Source organism: Chenopodium quinoa, unplaced genomic scaffold (genome assembly GCF_001683475.1).
Source record: "Chenopodium quinoa cultivar QQ74 unplaced genomic scaffold, ASM168347v1, whole genome shotgun sequence".
Lineage (NCBI taxonomy): Eukaryota > Viridiplantae > Streptophyta > Magnoliopsida > Caryophyllales > Amaranthaceae > Chenopodium > Chenopodium quinoa.
Window position 1 is genome coordinate 2,358,370 of NW_018743616.1, and position 19,880 is coordinate 2,378,249.

A 19,880-nucleotide genomic window follows, 5' to 3' on the forward strand; every position below is an offset into this window, starting at 1 on the left:
TAGTTAACATTTATACCAAACCTAGTTAACATGAAGTGTGGTTTGTCCAGTGAAGACCACAATCATATGTACTATCAATTAAAAAGATAACAATATATAAATGAATTATAAATCATTAATTGGTAATGTCCAAAAAAAACGTAAGGTCATAGGTATTTAGTAATTAAAATGTTTCTAATAGTAATGTCCTATCCTTATTTGGGTAAATCCTCTTACACAAACAAGATTTATAATTCGATTTCTGTTTTTTTGGAATCAAACAAGGTTTCGAAGAAATAATGATACGATTTCTTTTTCAGATTTTCATTTCAAACCCAGATTATCGAAAAACTTAAAAAAATTTATTTCGATTATATAAAATTGTCGTTTTTGCAACCGTTAACTGATATTGTACAATCAAAACCTATTATTCAGGGATTTAACTCGCTGCCCAAATTCTCTAGGACCCCAAATTTTGGATATCTTAAAATTTCGCAAATGATTTATAAATCAGGTCATATTTTTAATCGCTTTCGATGCGCGAGTGAATTTAATGGACATAGATCATAAGTTGGTGTTTAATCTCATCAATGGATGAACAAACTTGAAGAACATTGATGGACTATGAAGAACATTGATGAACAATTTTTTGATTTGATTTTTTTAATTTAATCTTATTTTTTGATTTAATTAAAAACAGATTTTAAAAAAATAATTTTGAATTTCGAAAAATAAAAACTGATTTTTGGAAAATCAGTAATTAATTTTTGGAAAATCAAAAAAGAATTAAAAATGGAAAAAAATTAAAAATAAGAATTGACCAAGGATTAAAAATAAAGCAAAAATTAACCAATCATAATTAAGTATACTCATGGTCATAATGAAGATGATCATAGTAGAAATTTTCGATTGTCTTTAATATTATTGCGTATTGCTATCTATAATAAAGTTTCCGACTCAATTTGCTTCTCGATGTAAGTTTTGGATCAATGTTAAAACTCGCAATACTTTTTTTTTACGGGAAGAATAGTAAATGTCTTCAAGTTGATGGACCCCACTTGGATGGACGAAAGTTTGATCGGAATCCGTTATGCGGTGGTAAACATAAAACTTTTGGAAAGCAAAAGATGGTAAAAATTTTATATAAAAAAAACCCTAGAAGATGGTAAAATCAAAGGTGGTAAAATTAAAATAGTAGTTATAAACTTATAATTAAATCCAAGGACGTATACGGCAAAATATAGTTGTGAATGTAGCTGTAGTTGTTGTAATGACTGTTAGTTGCACAACTGTTAGCTGTTAACAAACTATTAGTTGTGAAGATAGATAATTAAAGTATAAGTGTTCGGTATAGTAGCGGTTGACTAAATGTTACATTTTAAAATCAATAATTTTTCCCTAATAGATTAAATTTTCAACAGCTACTGCTAATCTTTAAAAGCTAATATTTCAAACTTTCGATAAAAGCTACCTCCACCACTAAACAATACTCCAACCACTAAAAGCTACTATCCCTTGTGTAGAATTATCTTAGTTTGTGTTTTAAATCATAGTTAATTGGGCTTAATCAATTGGCTGTGGTGCAGTGGTGATTGAGATTACACTTAGTAGGGAGAACCGCGTGTTCGATCCCTTGCAACAACAATTCGAATTCGAATTCTAACCACCTAGAACTGAGCCCCGAATTCAAATTAGCCCAAAAGGTGAACCAGATGGAAAAAAAATAGTTAATTGGGTTATTCATACCAGGCTAGTGTTTTGGAATTTGACCCACATTTAGTGGATAGATAGATCCAAGTCAGTGTTGCAGCCGAACTTAGCCCCATTGTCCAATATTGAGGTTGGGCCTGAAATGGCCCCACTAACAAGGTGTTTGTTTGGTTATATTTTGACATTTTTGTATAGAATGTATACTTCATTCATCATCCTTTAATCTGTGAAATATGGAATCTGATGAACTATATAGATCATCATAAAATGTTCAGGTATTATAGGAACAAGTATTAGTAGGTTATTGACTTATTGGTACATTGGAGAGTAAGGAGAGGGCATTTTTGAGTTATTGATTGGTTATGCTTCTCCTTCATCGAGATGGTACTAGAATAAGTTAGCCTGAAGCATACATTGACCTATCCCCCCCCCCAGAAAAAAGGATGGCACAAACCAAGAGAGAGAGTCTACTTCACAAGTCCAACATGAGGTTCTATCTCAAACCATATGGCGATAAGAGGAGTAGCCCCTTAGCCTTATAAAGTGATAAACTCTCTTCAACAACCAATGTAAGGTAATCCTAGTAAGTAATAAGCTTTCTTTGTCCACTTTTTCTTTGGTTTGGGCACCATTTGACACGAAAATACTAGATGATACAGTTAAAGCTTAGTCAAGCCTTTGGCACTCCACAATGTCATCTTTACTTAAGTCCGATATTCCTCTCATAGATGACAAATTGACAGAACATTACCAAAAACAAGGCATTTCCACCAAGACCAGCATTGACTTCCTAATTTGTAACAATTGTATACTATATGATGCATGCTTTAAGCCCAAACTAAAACTAATAGGAAGGAAAATAAAAGGTCACTCAAACAACCATCGATGGCGGTCAATCTCAAAAACCCAAGAGACGGCGTCACGACGGCCGGCCACCATCAAAGCACCACCGGGAGAAGAAACATACAAATTAAAAGATGGAAAATAAAATAAGGGAAAAGAGTAAATTTTTTGTAACAAATTTGGTGTATAAAAGTTGCGTAAGCTGGCTTGGTCACACCACCCAAAACTATAGGAAAGTTTTGCGGAAATTTTTTTAAAAAAACGGTAGCAAGAAGTTACTTGAGACTGACTAAGCAGCATATTACCAAATATCTCGCTAATTTTCAAATTTTTAATTTTTCAACCTAGCATATCATTCAACTACTTGCTTCTTTCTACTTTAATTCCTTAAACTGGTTAATTAGGTAACAAAATACAGTTCAGCCTTCAATCAACAAGGTAAGATTTTGATGATTTATTTTTCTATTTTCAGTCCAAAAAATAATTCATTTTTTGTTTTATATTTGCCAAACTTCTGTTTTTATGGTGTATAGAGGAGCTTTAAAGAGTAATAATATACACGGGTCGATACCAGTCTTGAAACTGTAACCAACTAAGATAATTGTTGATAAGTATTAGGTGACTCGTACTTCGTTGCTTTGTCCGCCCGATCGGGCGGACATTGCCCGGTCTGACCGGGCGGAAGAAGAAGAGGTGCCTGGCAAATTCGTTGAAGAAGCTGCTCTCGCGCCCGACCGGGCGAGCCTTCGCCCGATCGGGCGGACATTGCCCGGTCTGACCGGGCGGTGGGGGTTAGATACGTTGAAGCATTCGTATGGAGTTTTCTTCTCGCGCCCGATCGGGCAGACCTTGCTCGGTCTGACCGGGCGGAGAAGGAAAAATACGGAACGCGGATTTTACGATTTAAAGTTATCTTTTATGTTATCTTTTTGCCCAAGTATCTTTTATGTTAGGGATTAATATAAAAACTCCCAAAATATCAGTATTAGGGTAAGAGAGAGAGAGTGAGAGCCGTTCTTGAGAAATACAAGAATCATCTTTGTAATCTTTGCAGTTTATAGTGAAATCATTCGATCTCGGTGCCCGTGGACGTAGCTATCACATCGATAGTGAACCACGTAAATTCTTGGTGTTGTTCTTATTGTTTGCATTGAATTTCTTTATTGTTTTCTTGTTTGTTTACGACCTTTGCTTCCGCTGTCGCACAACAATTGGTATCAAGAGCTCAGGTTCAATCCTTGGAGAGTTTCTTGAAGATAACAATGGCAGGAGATTCAACAATAAGAATTGAGAAGTTTACCGGGAAAAATAGTTTCGGGCTATGGCAAATTAAGATGAAGGCTCTGTTAAAACAACAGCAGATATGGCGTCCGTTGGCTCCAAAGAGTACTACTTCGGAGTCAGGAGACGGACCGACTGACTCGCAGTTAGAAGTTATGGAAGAGAAGGCACACTCTACCATATTACTTAGTCTTGATGATCAAATCATCACGGAGGTTGCTGATCAGGAAACGGCGGCTGGATTGTGGCTGAAGCTGGAGTCATTGTATATGACTAAGTCGTTGACCAACAAATTATTACTGAAACAGCGGTTGTTTAGCCTCCGGATGCAGTCAGGTACTTCCTTACGGGAACATCTAGAAAAACTTAACTCTATTTTGCTTGATTTACGTAATTTAGATGTTAAAATTGATGATGAGGATGCTGCGTTGATTTTACTTGTATCTCTACCGTCTAGCTTTGAGAATTTTGTAGAGTCTTTTGTTGTTGGTAAGGATTCTATAACCTTAGAAGAAGTGAAGGCAGCACTTCATACTAGGGAACTCAGAATGAAAGCTACGAGTGATAATGGGGATAATGGTAGTGGGTTATTTGTTAAGTCCGGAAAGTCTAAAAAGAATAAGGGGTTTAACAAGGGGAACAATGCTGGGTCGGGTGCTGGAAACGGCAAGGATGGATCTAGTAAAACTACTACTAAAACATGTTATTACTGTAAAGAACCGGGTCACTTTAGGAATAATTGTCCGGTGAGGAAAAACAAGTCCCAGGCTGCTGTAGTTGAAGAGAAACCGAATGAGAGCTATAATTCAGAGGAAGATTTAGCATTAGTCAGTTCTGCTAGGTCTGATGATTTATCTGATAACTGGGTTCTAGATTCGGGGTGTTCGTTCCATATGTGTCCACGTCGAGATTGGTTTGATACATATGAACCTCGCAATGGGGGTATGGTTATAGTCGGTAACAATGCTCCATGTAAGGTCACAGGTATTGGTTCCATGAGGTTGAGGACTGTTGATGGGCGGAGGTTAACTTTGACTAATGTACGGCATGTTCCTGCTTTAGGAAAGAATCTGATTTCATTGGGTACCCTGGATGACTTGGGGTACAATGGTGTGTTTTCAGATGGGGAGTTGTGTATTTTCAGAGGTTCTGAGTTGGTACTTAAGGGTATCAAAAGGAACACCCTCTATGTTTTTGAGGGTGTTACACTGCCTAGTTCTGCGGTTTGCGCATCTGTATCTCACCAGGAGATGACTAAGATTTGGCACATGAGGCTTGGTCATATGGGGGAGAAGGGGATGCAGCTATTGTCCAAGAGGGGTCTTCTATCCGGGGTCAAGGTTGCCAACCTTGAATTTTGTGAGCATTGTGTGTTTGGTAAGAAACACAGGTCAAAGTTCAGCAAGGGTGCTCACATTACTGATGCAGTGCTCGATTACATCCATTCAGATTGCTGGGGTCCATCTAGAGTTGAAGGTATGGGAGGTTACCACTATTTTGTGTCATTTGTTGATGACAAGTCCCGATACACATGGCTTAGGTTGCTTAAGTCAAAGGATGAGGCCTTCAAAGTTTTCAAGCAATGGAAAGCTTTGGTGGAAAATCGACAAGGAAGGAAGATCAAGAAGCTACGAACGGACAATGGGCTAGAGTTTTGCAAAGACGAGTTTAATCAGTTCTGTGCAGATGAGGGTATAGGTCGGCATCATACTGTCAGGAAGACACCACAGCAGAACGGTGTAGCAGAACGGGTTAATCAGACACTGCTAGAGAGAGTTCGATGCATGCTCTCTAATGCAGGGCTTGGGAGGAGGTACTGGAGTGAAGCTGTGTTAACAGCTTGTTATGTCATTAATAGGGGTCCTCATTCTGGAATTGATTCCAAAATTCCGTTTGAGATCTGGAGTGGTAAGTTGCCTAATTTTTCGAATTTGAAGATTTTTGGTTGTGTTGCTTATTATCATGTTATTGAGGGTAAGCTGGATCCACGAGCCAAGAAGGGGTGTTTTGTTGGGTACGGGGATGGTGTGAAGGGGTTTAGAATTTTTTCACCTTCGGAGGGTCGGGTCATTCTTAGTAGGGATGTTACTTTCGATGAAAACACCATGTATTCAATTAAAAATGCAGAGATTTCAGATTTGAGAAGGGAAGGAGACAATTTATTACAGACAGATGGGGTACTTGAGGTACATCAGTCTACCATTGCTGATTTACCTCGGGTACAATATATTGATGATGATGCTGATGTTCCAGTGCCGGGTACTCCTGAACCTGAGATTACTCCTACTCATTCTAACTCTGGGGATGAGGTGGAGCAATCTAATCAGGGGTCATCTAGTCAACCTGACACCATTCTTGAGATGCCTAAACGAGTTATCAAGAAGCCTGTTAGATTGATTGAAGAGATGGAGGGAAGAAATTGCTGTGTTGATGCGATGACAGGTTATGCATTGAGTGTAGCTGATGATGTAGAGTCATTTGAACCTGCCACATATAAACAAGCAATTAGTTGTAGTGAGTCTGCGCAATGGCTTGCCGCAATGGGTGAAGAGATGCAGTCTCTTTACAAGAACAGAGTGTGGGAACTGGTAAAGGTACCGGAAGGGAGGAAGCTTGTGGGTTGTAAATGGATTTACAAGAAGAAAGAAGGGTTGTCGGAAACTGAGCAAATACGTTTTAAGGCTAGGCTAGTTGCTAAGGGGTTCAGTCAGGTAGAAGGGGTTGATTTTGTTGAGATATTCTCACCTGTGGTTCGACATACTTCTATCCGTGTGTTATTGTCAATTGTAGCACATTTTGATCTTGAGCTGGAGCAGTTGGATGTTAAAACGGCTTTCCTTCATGGCGATTTGGAGGAGGAGATTCTGATGAAGCAGCCCGAAGGATTCGAAGTTCCTGGAAAGGAACACTATGCCTGCAGATTGCTAAAGTCATTGTATGGACTTAAGCAATCCCCCCGACAGTGGTACAAAAGGTTTGATTCTTTTATGGTTTCACAAGGTTTTGACAGGAATTCATATGATTGCTGTGTGTATCATAGTAAGCTGGATAATGGTTCCATGATTTATCTTTTGTTATATGTTGATGACATGTTGGTTGCCACAAAGAATAAATCTGATATTGCTAGATTAAAGGAGATGCTTAACTCGGAGTTTGACATGAAAGACTTGGGTGCAGCTAGGAAGATTTTGGGTATGGAGATCTACAGGGATCGGGCTAGAGGTAAGCTTTTCTTGACTCAGAAAAGCTACATTGAAAAGATTTTGTCTCGTTTTGGGATGGAAAAATCGAAGCCTATAAGTACGCCAACTACTGTTAGTTGTAAGTTGTCTTTGTCTATGTCACCTCAATCAGAGGAGGAGTTGTCTTATATGTCTAGAGTTCCATATGCAAACGCGGTTGGTTGTTTGATGTATGCTATGGTCTGTACTAGGCCGGATATTGCGCATGCTGTTAGTGTTGTAAGCAGGTTTATGGCTCGACCTGGGAGGGAACACTGGCAAGGGGTGAAAAGGATTTTTCGCTACCTGAGAGGGACAACTGATATTGGTCTTGTGTACGGGAATGGTAGGGAATGCTTGGTCACTGGGTACAGTGATTCTGATTATGCAGCTGATGTGGATACCAGGAGGTCTGTGACTGGTTATGTGTTCACTTTGGGTGGTTCTGTGGTTAGTTGGAAGTCTACATTGCAGTCATCAGTTACGTTGTCAACTACTGAAGCTGAGTATATGGCTCTAACTTCTGCAGCTAAGGAGTCTATTTGGCTCAAAGGCCTAGTAGGTGAACTGGGTATTGCACAGGATTTTGCTACAGTGTATTGTGATAGTCTAAGTGCGATTTGCTTAGCTAAAGATCAAGTACACCATGATCGGACGAAGCACATTGATGTCAGGTATCATTTCTTGCGTACTGACAAGAGGATTAAGGTGAAGAAGATTGGGACTGCTGACAACCCGGCTGATTTCTTCACTAAGCCTGTTCCGTTTAGCAAGTTTAAACATTGCTTAGACTTGCTAAATATTGATTACTACGTGATGTAGTAGGCCCTGAGGGGCGAAGTTGGGGAGCTCCTGGTGTAGGTGTGTTGGCCTTAAGGTGGAGCTTGCCCGGGGCTTGTGATGCAGGTGGAGCATTATGAGTTGTTATACTTGGAGACGAGTATGTGATGGGTCTTGGTTGAAGACTTATCGGGATGTATGGCTTATGCATGAGTCTTGCATCGGGTTTGGCTTGAGATGTTTTTTTCACTATGTCTTGATGGGGTCGTTTGCTGACTACGAGTTCTCGTCAAGGTGGAGATTGTTGATAAGTATTAGGTGACTCGTACTTCGTTGCTTTGTCCGCCCGATCGGGCGGACATTGCCCGGTCTGACCGGGCGGAAGAAGAAGAGGTGCCTGGCAAATTCGTTGAAGAAGCTGCTCTCGCGCCCGACCGGGCGAGCCTTCGCCCGATCGGGCGGACATTGCCCGGTCTGACCGGGCGGTGGGGGTTAGATACGTTGAAGCATTCGTATGGAGTTTTCTTCTCGCGCCCGATCGGGCAGACCTTGCCCGGTCTGACCGGGCGGAGAAGGAAAAATACGGAACGCGGATTTTACGATTTAAAGTTATCTTTTATGTTATCTTTTTGCCCAAGTATCTTTTATGTTAGGGATTAATATAAAAACTCCCAAAATATCAGTATTAGGGTAAGAGAGAGAGAGTGAGAGCCGTTCTTGAGAAATACAAGAATCATCTTTGTAATCTTTGCAGTTTATAGTGAAATCATTCGATCTCGGTGCCCGTGGACGTAGCTATCACATCGATAGTGAACCACGTAAATTCTTGGTGTTGTTCTTATTGTTTGCATTGAATTTCTTTATTGTTTTCTTGTTTGTTTTCGACCTTTGCTTCCGCTGTCGCACAACAATAATTGACATCCACGAGTTTGGTTTTTATTATGGCTGCAATTACCCTGTCATACTATATAGTTTACTTTCCTCCTTGATGATCAGGCTGTTTAAGTTCGGACTAGTGGTGCATGGCTTGTATTTTCTATGTGTTCGTCTTCTTCGGTTATTATCTGCTGTTGGGTATTGGCTCTGATTGTACATAGACGCACTCGTCTTACTATGAGAGATGAATGATTATATGTGTCTTACAACTATGAAGTAGTTAATTAATGATTACTGCAAGTAGTTCCATTATACTACTACTTGATTGCACACACTAGTTTATTTTGGTTGTTTATGTTACAACTTGTGATCTCGAAATAACCATTTGAAATGAAGTATTGAAGTTCAGCATAAGCATGCTTCTCTGTACGAAAATCAGGAGCTTGTTTTATAGATTTGTTTAAGGTTTTGACAAAGTGTATCATTGATGTGAAAAGGATATTGAGTGATCGACGTAGATTGATTGGTTAGACAGACCGAAAATATTAATTTACTACTTGTGACAGTGTATATACCTTCATTATTACAGGCAGCCTATAATTGATTCTGACAAAACTCGAGTTCATAGTACTAACTGAACTACTGAAGCAGTTGTTCTTGAATCGTAGCACATTTTGTTGCGACATAGCTTAATTACTCTTTCTTAATACTAGTAGAAACGAAGATAAGCATGTGTAAATGCTGTGCTCACTGCTCAGCATTAACACGACCTTGATTTATTTTCATCTAGATAGTTTTGGTCAATTCATATCTTTTGAAAACTACAATTTATTGCAGACACTAATTGTTTTTTTTCCGGTTTAACAGGTACTAATTTGGGACTTCTTTAACCAATTGATAACTCAAATTGCAGCACCAAAGGGTACATTGCTACAATATGGTTCCGGCAAGAACTAAAGACTTATCATCATCTTGGTAATATACTTACTTTCCTTTCACTTCCGAACCCACGCCATATATCTACCATAAGATTAAATTATAACCAATTTTCTCTTAAACTCATGCTCTTTTTTCAGGTGTTTGAAACACACAAATCCACCAAATAGTCACAGTTCAGTATGTGATGCCCCCATAAAATTAGACCAAGTAAGTATTCTTTTAGCAAAATCTTCCAAATTTTTTTCCTTCTTTACTGAAATTTTAAATTTACTCATTTGATTCATCACTTTTTGATCTATTGTGGACTATCTAGGGACTCTTGGCTAATAGATCAGCTACAATAGCCTCCTTACTAAGAAAAAACCCTTCGGAAAACCTCTCTGCCTTCATTAAGGAAATACCATTAGAACGCGAAGCCATAGAACTCATAGCAAGATTTTGCCAAGGATTGGATGTCAAGATGACAAGCGAAAACATAATTCCTCTCATCTGCCTTTCTCACTACCTCGAGATGACTGAAACTCACAGCCCGAATAACTTGCTCCACAATGCCATCATATTCTTAGAAGATAAAATCCTTCCTAGTTGGGGCCAGACTATAAAATCTCTTCGAGCATCAGGGTCTGCATTCCAGCAGGCTGCAGACAATGGGCTTTTGAAACTCTGTATTGAGGCTCTCACGGACCGTGCATTATCTGACCCTGCTCTCCTGGGACAACCCATCATGGTTGAGCGCGACAACAGTAGCAGCAAACACTTGTATTATAGAAATGCAACAAGGAGGAAGCTCTTTGCTGGTGCAGATTATTCAGATACATCATCTGAAGATCTAACCTCATTGCCGGTGAAAATGTATGAGCCAATCATCAAGGGGATGATACAAGGCCAGGTCCGACAAGAGAACATCATAGGATCCCTATACCAGTACTTCAAGAAACATGAAGCTGATGTCGAAACCATTGAAGCCATAGAGAGACTGTTGCCTGCTAGTACTTTTACCTTTAATAACAAATACCCTCTGTACCCTTACACCCTCCTGTTTGAGATGTATACCTCTGCAGTCTTCCATGGCGCGAGTGCAGAATGCATAGCTTCCTTAGAAAATCGAATTGGTAAGGAGCTATACCGCGCCACAGCTGAGGATCTCCTTAAACTAGACCTCGATGTTGAGAGCCTAAGGCAGATACTGAAGGCATACTACGCCAATTTCACTGAGGCTAACCCTGCAGGACTAGTTGCAGTGGCGGAACTCATGGAAAACTACTTAGTACAGGTAGCAAAAGAGAGGGAAATAGATGTCAGGAGCTTCACAGAACTGGCACAGATGGCAAGTTCGACATCCAATGTAGGGGATTACCGTTGCTCGGATGGGATATACAGGGCAGTGGATCTTTACTTGGATATGCACAAAGAGTTAATTGAATCAGAAAAGGAGGAAATATGCAGGGTTTTGGATTTTCAGAAGATGTCATCAGAGGCTTGTCAGCACGCGGCCTTAAATCAAAAGTTGCCGTTGAGGGTGGTGGTGCAAGTATTGTTTGTGTCGCAGTTGCAACTAAAAGATAACATCAGCAAAGCTGTTGTGGAGTATCCTAGTATTAGCAGTGTAAAACACGGACGACAACGAGGAAGCGAAGAGATTATAGTGGGGGATGATCAAGAGTTGGATGATGAAAAGGAAGAGATTCAAGGATGTCATGAAAAGAATTGTTGTGGGAAGAAGAATAAGAGGAAGGTGAGTTTGTGGAAGGGAATGAAGAGGAAGTTTGGGTGTATGGGAAGTAATGATTATGAAACTTTGCATGATTGTAGCTGCCAAACCACAAAGAAGAAGAACAAAAAGGAGCACTCTTGAAATATTTTGTTTAGTTTAATTACATAGATTAACCGAATTTTTAGGCCTTTTTCAATGAGTTTAATGAATGTTTGAATTAATTTGGATAATGCCTTTTTCATGAAATGATTTTGTGAGTAGTAGCTTTATTGAACTTTATCAGTTTCTTTTTTTGTTTGTCTCACTTATTTATAATACTAGGTTAGATCCCGTGTCATGCACGATACGTTATTTTAATTACTTTTGACAAATTAATTTATTTATAGCATAAAATATAAAAAAAATTTAATATTTTGAACAAAATTGAAGTAACATGAAATATTTGATCAAGATCATATTCTTAAAAAATATTCCATCAAAAATAAATATTCTAGAAAAAGATTATATATTCCCTTATTATTCCGTAATTAATTGAGTATCAACATAAAAATGGTAAATATTATTGCTCATTTATATAGTTGACAAAAAAACAAACTTTTTTTTTTCAAATAACTTCCTTAAATAATATTTAGTAATTAATTATTAAAAAAAAAATATACTAAGAACACATCAGAAATTGACATGTGTCATTGCTGGTGTGTCTTTTAGTATATAGTTATTGATTTCATGTGTAGATTTTTTATTTTTAATTTTTTTAAACGAGTAGTATTTGATTCATATAAGAAAAAACATATTCATAGGATCTTGTTAGATTTGTATCTCTTTATGGTTTCAAAATCTATACTTTTTCTTAACTTTTCTTCTAATATGTAATCAAAAATTTTAGGGCTTTTCCATTTGGTACCATTGTTGTTTTAGTTTTCCATTTGGTACCAATTTTTAGTTTTATTCTAAATGATACCACTATACTTTCAATTTATTCTCTATTGTAGCATTCCATCTGTAGACATCTAAAAATGTCTCCCCAAAACCAAACGCGATGATGAACAACCTTTCACCGCCATTATTGGTCGGGTCGAGTATTTAATCTCGGGAGTGCTTAAACCTATATTCAATCCAACACAGTCAACAAATCAGTCAACATTTTCAATCCAAGTATTTATTCAAACACAGTCCAATCTTCATTTCTGCCCAAACCTTTTTAATCCATTTCATTTATTTATTAATTAATTAAGCCCGATTAATAAATATTAAAAACCCTAAACCTAATTAAGCCCGGAACACTAAAACAACGCCTAAATTATTCCGTACTTAATGTGAAACAAAAAGATAAAAATGAATTTAGACGGAATTCCAGAAAAGGAATCTGCCGTGTCTTGGCAAAAATGCCGCGCCACGACAGGTTTTACAACGCCATGGAAGTCTGTGCCGTGTCACGGGTGTCACGGCAATCTGCGCCGTGACACGGAAAAATCTAGGTTAATTTTCTTCGCGGCGCTTCATTTATAAGGTTCCGGACCTCACCCCTCTCATTTCCTCTATAGATACGAGGTTGATTTTTCAGCTTCGGGGCACCAACACACATTCTAATCTCTCTCTCTCTCTCTCTCTCTCTCTCTCTCTCTCTCTCTCTCTCTTTCTCTCTCTCTCTCATTCTCTCTCTCATATATAAGCCTTAAACCCATTTTCCTAATTATACCATTCCTCCCTTAAGCACCCCTCGGAGTCCATACAACACCCCAAATTCCAAACTTAAACCAAGGCGTGAAAGGTATAACCGATTGAGGGTTTGGACCAAATCAACTCTATTTTCCTTCAATCTTATTTCCATATTATTATTGATTTTCCTTGAATTTACTAACCTGTTTATTGTTTTATAGTTGCAAGCAAAAGCAATCAAAGTAAGGAATAATTTTTCTTTTGTTCCTATTATATTTCTAACGATTTTGTTATGTTTTTCATATACTAATCGTTGTTTTTATGGTTAAATTGCTTCCAAGGTTAATTATGTTAATTCTATTGTTTTATTATTGTATTGATCACCAAATTGCATATGTTAAAGGGAGTACGTAATTGAATATAACGCCTAATAAGATAATTTGGACGCCCGGTTTAGGATCCTTTTTAACCTTGTTGTTTAATCGAAGTGATCACGATATTTAGAATTATATGTTGCATTAACATTCAACTAATTTAGCCTGATTTAGTTTGTAGCAAATTGAATATTTTTTTGCATGCCTATGAGATCGCAGGAATCACTTTTCACAATAAGAATTGAGTAGAGGCCAATACGGGCGAATGTGACTCCATAACTCACTTCGTACCATCATCTCGATCCACCTTTTGTGGTTCCGAACCATATGGAGTTACTAATCTCATGGATTATGAATGGGGTGTAACCTTTACGGGTCAATCGTTGTTGCCTTTCTTTGTCCCTTTATCGTGGTTGGCTTAAATGATCTGTGAACGGTTTACAAGTTCCTTAAAACTTGTTGGCGGCTCCCTACTTTCCTTGTCCCTAATCGTATAATGTCAATTCCCACTTCCTATTATTGCCAAGCATATTCACAACATGCTTAAGTAGACGCGCTTCGATTGACGCCTACAATTTGGCGACTCCACTGGGGAGGATTCTTGGTTATTTATCGATTTGAGTGATCGGTATTTAAATGAGATGAGTGGATGAGACTTGAAAGATTCTTGAATCGTATTTTGTGATTAATTTGGCATTGTTGCATATGCTTGGTGTTTTAACATTGTATTTAGCTCCGCCCCGTAGGAAAAATTGAATAACCTGATCGCGATCGAAAAACAAAGGCATTGTTTAATTTTTACCAGTACCGTGCAATGGCAGGTTTGCCGTGACACGGTATAGAATACAGTGACACGGTAATCTGTACCGTGGCACGGTACTTCTAAAAATTCAACAGTGGTTCTGCTTTTTCTCGTTGTTAGCTTCCTTCAATTTTTCTGAAAACCGTTGTGTTCTACATACGTTTTAACCCCGGAGGATTTAAGCTCTATCAACCCGAAAATATTCATGACAATAAGGGTTCATCCGAGTTATTAAATCCACCCAAACTATGGAGTCAAGTTCGATTTTATCACAAACTTGCGGAGCCGCCCGTTGGCATACACCCTTAAGGGAGGCTGCCTTGTTAACGCGTCCAAACTCTAAACCATGGTACCCTTTTGACACCCAAGTAAACTTGACCACAGTGGAACATATAACTTGACCTTAGGTTGTGAACTTCATTGCATCATTGTGACTACGTGCCCTATGTAGGCATATTTGATTGTTTTAATCCTAACCTTAACGATCGTTCTTTGTCTATGATGTTAGTTTACTTGTTTGATTTACGACTAACGAATGCCTAGGGACCTTACTCACTTAGTAATTAGCGCAAACTCTAAAATTGACAAAAAAAATGGTGAAAACGCACAAAAGAACCTAGAACTAATCACCGTGCCTCGGCAGTACTGCCGCGCCGTGTCACGGCAGCTCGTACCGCACCCGGTACAATTTGTCGTGTCATGACAGTAGAACCATGCCACGGTACACAGGTTTGACTCCAGTCAGTCCATATTTTGGTCTTTCGCGCTATTTTGGTCCACGCGTCAGTCGTTTTAATACTATTTACATGTCTAGCCATGTGATCATACCACGAGTCTTATAACATCAGTTAATCACTCACGAGTCAAGTATAGTCCACACACTTTATTTTTTCGACTCGAGTATTGCACCATGTCGTTTATGATCATATACTAGGTTCATGCATGTATTTTCTTTTTTCGTCACAATAAAAAATGAGTGAAGTTGTTCTCACCTGTTTTCAAAATCCTGTCCTTCACTTTTTGTTTCCTATTTTGACTAGTGAGTCAAACCATTAAGTGAGTTTTTTTTATTTCACAATACTTGGTCAAGGAGTAAGGGTCGATTAGTATGACTTGGGTCACAACCGCAACCGCCTCTTAAACCTAGGGGTGTTCGCGGTGCGGTTTGGAACCTAAGCCGCACCAAACCGCAGAATTGCGGTTTGTATTTTTTCAAACTGCACCAAATCGATCCGCAAAATGTGGTTTGGTGCGGTGCGGTTTGCGATTTAACCATCTTTATTTTAAAATTATAATTATTTTTTTTAAAACGAAACTTTAATTTTATTTTGAGATTATTAATTTATAATATAAATATTAAACTCTTTTTTTAACCTTTAATTAGCTAATAGTCAAAGATTAGCTCATATATTTTAGTTCTTTTATATTTTTTTAATAAAAATATATTATAAAATCGCAAACTGCATCAAAGTACGGTTTGTGGTGCAGTTTGGTCTAATTTTTTTGCAAACCGCGGTTAGATCATTTTTAAAAAGCGCACCGCAAAATTGCAGTTTGGTTAACGGTTTGGTGCGGTCTAAACCGCACTCTGTACAACCCTACTTAAACCTAAAAGGTGTCCAAAGAAAGTTCTGTCATCTCCACATCACTTATCACCTTCAAATTACTTTCAATTCATTCCAATGGCCACAAAAGAAGATGTTGAGAACATTCAAAAGTCCATCGAGGCACTTTCTGCCATGATGCAAACCCTTAATACTAAGGTCGCTACCATGGAACAAACCAATGTCACTATTGCTACAGTTAACAAGCTGAAAGAAAAAGTAAGCAAAATTTCTGAAGATTTCACCTACGTGGAACAACCTTCCATTGCTTTGGTTGTGAAGGACAAGCTCCCTGAAAAGTTCTCCACTACTGACATACCAAAGTTCAAGCCTACTGACAATCCAATGTTCCATTTGAAGGCTTTCTCTTTAACCATGGCTCTCAAAGGGCTAGATAGGGCACTCTTCCCAATGGTGTTCCCTATCTCTTTAGAGCATGCTTGCCAACAATGGTTCTATTCTCTAGATTCCAAGTATACTACAACTTGGGAAGATGTCATTGAAAGTTTCATGAATCCTTACAAGTGTAAAATTCAAGTCAAGACTTCCGAACATAAGCTTTCTATCCTTAAGCAGAAAGAAAATGAAGGGTTCACTGCCTATTTGAGTAGGTGGAGAGAAACAGCTGTGCAAATGGTGGAGCCACCAAAGGAAAAGGAGATGGTTCGTCTCTTTATCCCAAATCTGACCCACAAGTACAGGCAAAATCTCAAATTCTTGCCATTGAACACTTTTGAAGCTGTATACGATATTGGCATCAATATTGAGGATGAACTAATAATGATTGCTGGTAGTAATAATAATAATAATAACACTTTGGAAAACAAGAAGAACGACCTTCCTTCTTCTTCGTCTTCTAAGCTCGAAAATACTACCAACAATGTGAGCCAGGTTGATCTCAATGAAGTTTTAGCTCTTGATGCTCCATTACCCAAGAAAAGGAGAATTTACACTCCTTTAGGAATGACTTATAATGTTGACTTTGATCGCCTTTATGGTCAAGGCTTGATTACACTTATTGGGCCATTTCCAGAGCCGAAACCTGAAGAAAGAAGTGCCAAATGGAACCTTAATGCTCAGTGCAAGTTCCACCAAGGAAGAGGTCACTCTATTGAACAGTGCTGGAATTTGAAAGATGCCATTCAAAATTTGGCTGATGCAAACAAACTTCCTGTCCCTCCAGGCGGCAAGAAGTAATGAAGACAAGGAGAACGACGAATCCTTCGTGCAAGATATCATGATGTTTTTCTATTTTTCTCATTACTTCCCTTTCCCCCCATTCAAGTCTAGTATATGTTTTCCATTCTGAATTTGTTTGTGTTTCATATGTTTCGTTCACCTTTCCATTAATAAAATGAGCATATTTCCTTTTACATCTCGATCATGTCATTTTTATTTGAATGTGTTTCATGTCATTATTTGCATTAAAATATAAAAAAAAAATCAATTTCCGAACTAAACACAAGGTACACCAATGATTTGAGGCACCTTTGCAACCCATTATTCTCCTTTTACCATCCAAACACATATCCCACTTTTCATTAACCACTTTGAGCCTCGTCTAATGTTTGGCTTCATTTTTTCAACCCACATTCACCTAACCTCGGGATGGGAAGGTGTGTGATTTATGTAATTTTCAAAAACAAGGTAAAAAATTTAAAATAAAATAAAATAAAATAATTAAAAAATTAAAAAAAGAAAAAGAAGAAGAAGAAGAAGAAAAACAAAGCAATAATAAAACAACGTCTAAGGGCAAGTGTTCCAATGTCTTTGATATGAACACGTCTCGAATTGCGTCTCTCATCGCTCGAGTGCTTTGTACCGTGCCTGAGAAACATGAATGCTAAGTGAGTGATGGACCGCATGATCCGAGATTGCTCACATTGATTAAATATAATGCAAAGCAAAATGTGTGGAAAAAAAAAAAAAACTTGCAAAGTCCAAATTTCAAATACACAATTACACATCTTGGGGGCTTCTCTCGGGTCTAGAGCCTTTTACCTTTTTCTTCTTCAAATCATTAGTTTAACCACGTTACAACCCTCAATAGACCTCTTTGAGGCGTACATACACTTGTGTAAAGTTCGACTAGAGTTACGTTTGGCTTGATTCCTAACGGATACGTAGACAATCTCACATCGAGGTGCGGCCACATTCACATTCATATTCATATTCATACATGATCGAGCCAAAACATTTCCAATGCTTATCCCTACCCATATAAAGCTAGACTTGGGGTCTTGAACCCAAATCACTTAGCTTACGTAGCCTAAAGAGTCTCTATCTTTGACTCTTCCCACATCTCTTCCTATCGCCATAGCCTTTGCAGCCAAACCTCTAGAATCACTTTCACACACTTCATTCATACGTACATTGCCATATCATCCTTCCCCTTAGGAATCGTTAATCATGAAATCTTGTTCCCATACCGCGCATGCTTCACGATAACATCTAGCTAACATCATCATGGTTATATATCATTGTACACTTGCTTAGCTCCATGACCTAAGAAATACTCAGCAATCACCACTGTATACGTGCTTAGCTTCCAGACCTAAGCACCATCCAAGATTGTACATGATGCTTAGCTCCTTGACCTAAGTAACATACACCGACAATAAACTACGATGATACTATGCTTAGCTTCCTGACCTAAGTGCGTTCATTAATCGTGTCACATGATGTAATTTTCCTTAGTCTTTTGGTCTAAGAACATTCATCATGCATACATTATTCTCAAGATGAGCGATTCAAAACTTTTCTAAAGACAAGAATAAAACCCATGCGATTCACCTCGCCTCGCTCGATGAGAAGTTCAAGATTTCTTGCCATTTTTCATGATTTGTTCTTTTGGGGAAGTTCAAAACTTTTCTAAAAAATTTTCTTTAGGGGAAGTTCAAAAACTTTCCTAAAAGTTTTTCTTTTAGGGAAGTTCAAAAGCTTTTTCGAAATTATTGGAGGGTAGTTCAAAACTTTTTCCAAACCTTCATTTTTCACGTCTTTCTTTTTCGGGAGAAAGTCGGTACCCTCCACTTATGACAAAAAATGACGGAAATTTTTTGCTTTTGCATTTTCAGTTGCTTGTGTCTTCACAGACACTCAAATTATACACATACACACAACCACAAGTCATACACATGTCATGTCGTGTCAAGTCAAGTTTGGTCTCGAGTCAATCACTGTCTATGCGAGTCCTTTGGCAAATACTATTTTGCAGGTCTCAGGTACAACCTCTGTTCGGTGATAATCGAACAAATCATCATCTACAACCCATGTTCGGGGACAATCGAACCATCAACACCTACAACCCACGTTCGGGGACAATCGAACCATTATCATTTACAGCCCACGTTCGGGGACAATCGAACCATTATCATTTATCAAACACTCAGTGATCATCCCGAGGCGCGGACGATTCACGTTGCAAGTTTCTCGAGGCGTAGAGACTTGTAATTTTTTATCATCAGGCACGCTTTCCCGAGGGCCAGAAAATGGTCAATTGTTGCATACTTCTCGAGGCGTAGAGGTCTGCAATTGTGTCCCGAGGCGCGGACACCTAGTGTTATTCTCGGGGTATGGAATTTCCCTAGTGAGTTACTCAAGGCATTGGAGCTCACGATAGGATTCCCAAGGCACGGATACTATCATTCATCATTCTTCCCGAGACGCGGAAGATCATCATTCAATAGGCTGCTCGAGGCGTAGGAGTCAACGACATATTTTTCGAGGCGCGCAAACTTGTCACCTTTCATTCAGTGGATTACTCAAGGCGCAGTGGTTCACGGTAGAATTCCCGAGGCGCGGAAGACTATCGTCTGATAGATTTCTCGAAGTGAAGAAAGCTACCAAACATATTTGCTACCAACACAATGGTGTCAGATACACATTCTATCCCTTTACTTTTTTATCTGTGGAACTAACGCTTTTCTGCAGTTAACGGCGTATACGGAGTGGTTTAGGATCGCAGATTGTCTTAAATTATTCTCCGTCCCAATCGACTACTTTGACTATCGTTTTCAAAACTTACGTTTCTACAAACTCAGTCAAAGTAGGGGCTTCTGTAGACATCTAAAAATGTCTCCTCAAAACCAAACCCGA

At 38.5% G+C, this 19,880-nt stretch overlaps 1 protein-coding gene across 1 annotated transcript; it reads left to right on the top strand.

Moving 5' to 3' along the window:
* Positions 1-9,627: 9,627 nt before the first annotated feature.
* Positions 9,628-11,669, top strand: LOC110683139 (BTB/POZ domain-containing protein At5g17580-like). Its single transcript, XM_021859488.1, has 3 exons — positions 9,628-9,665; positions 9,767-9,836; positions 9,943-11,669. The coding sequence occupies exons 1-3, from the start codon at positions 9,628-9,630 to the stop codon at positions 11,482-11,484; spliced, it is 1,650 nt and encodes a 549-aa protein (XP_021715180.1). The 3' UTR covers positions 11,485-11,669.
* Positions 11,670-19,880: the final 8,211 nt, after the last annotated feature.

Bases quoted from the DNA above. Each gene is read 5' to 3' on its own strand.
- LOC110683139 (XM_021859488.1), top strand. From the start codon at position 9,628: ATGGTTCCGGCAAGAACTAAAGACTTATCATCATCTTG. The intron at 9,666-9,766 runs GTAATATACTTA...CTCTTTTTTCAG, and splicing joins AAAGACTTATCATCATCTTG to GTGTTTGAAACACACAAATC. The intron at 9,837-9,942 runs GTAAGTATTCTT...TGGACTATCTAG, and splicing joins CCCCCATAAAATTAGACCAA to GGACTCTTGGCTAATAGATC.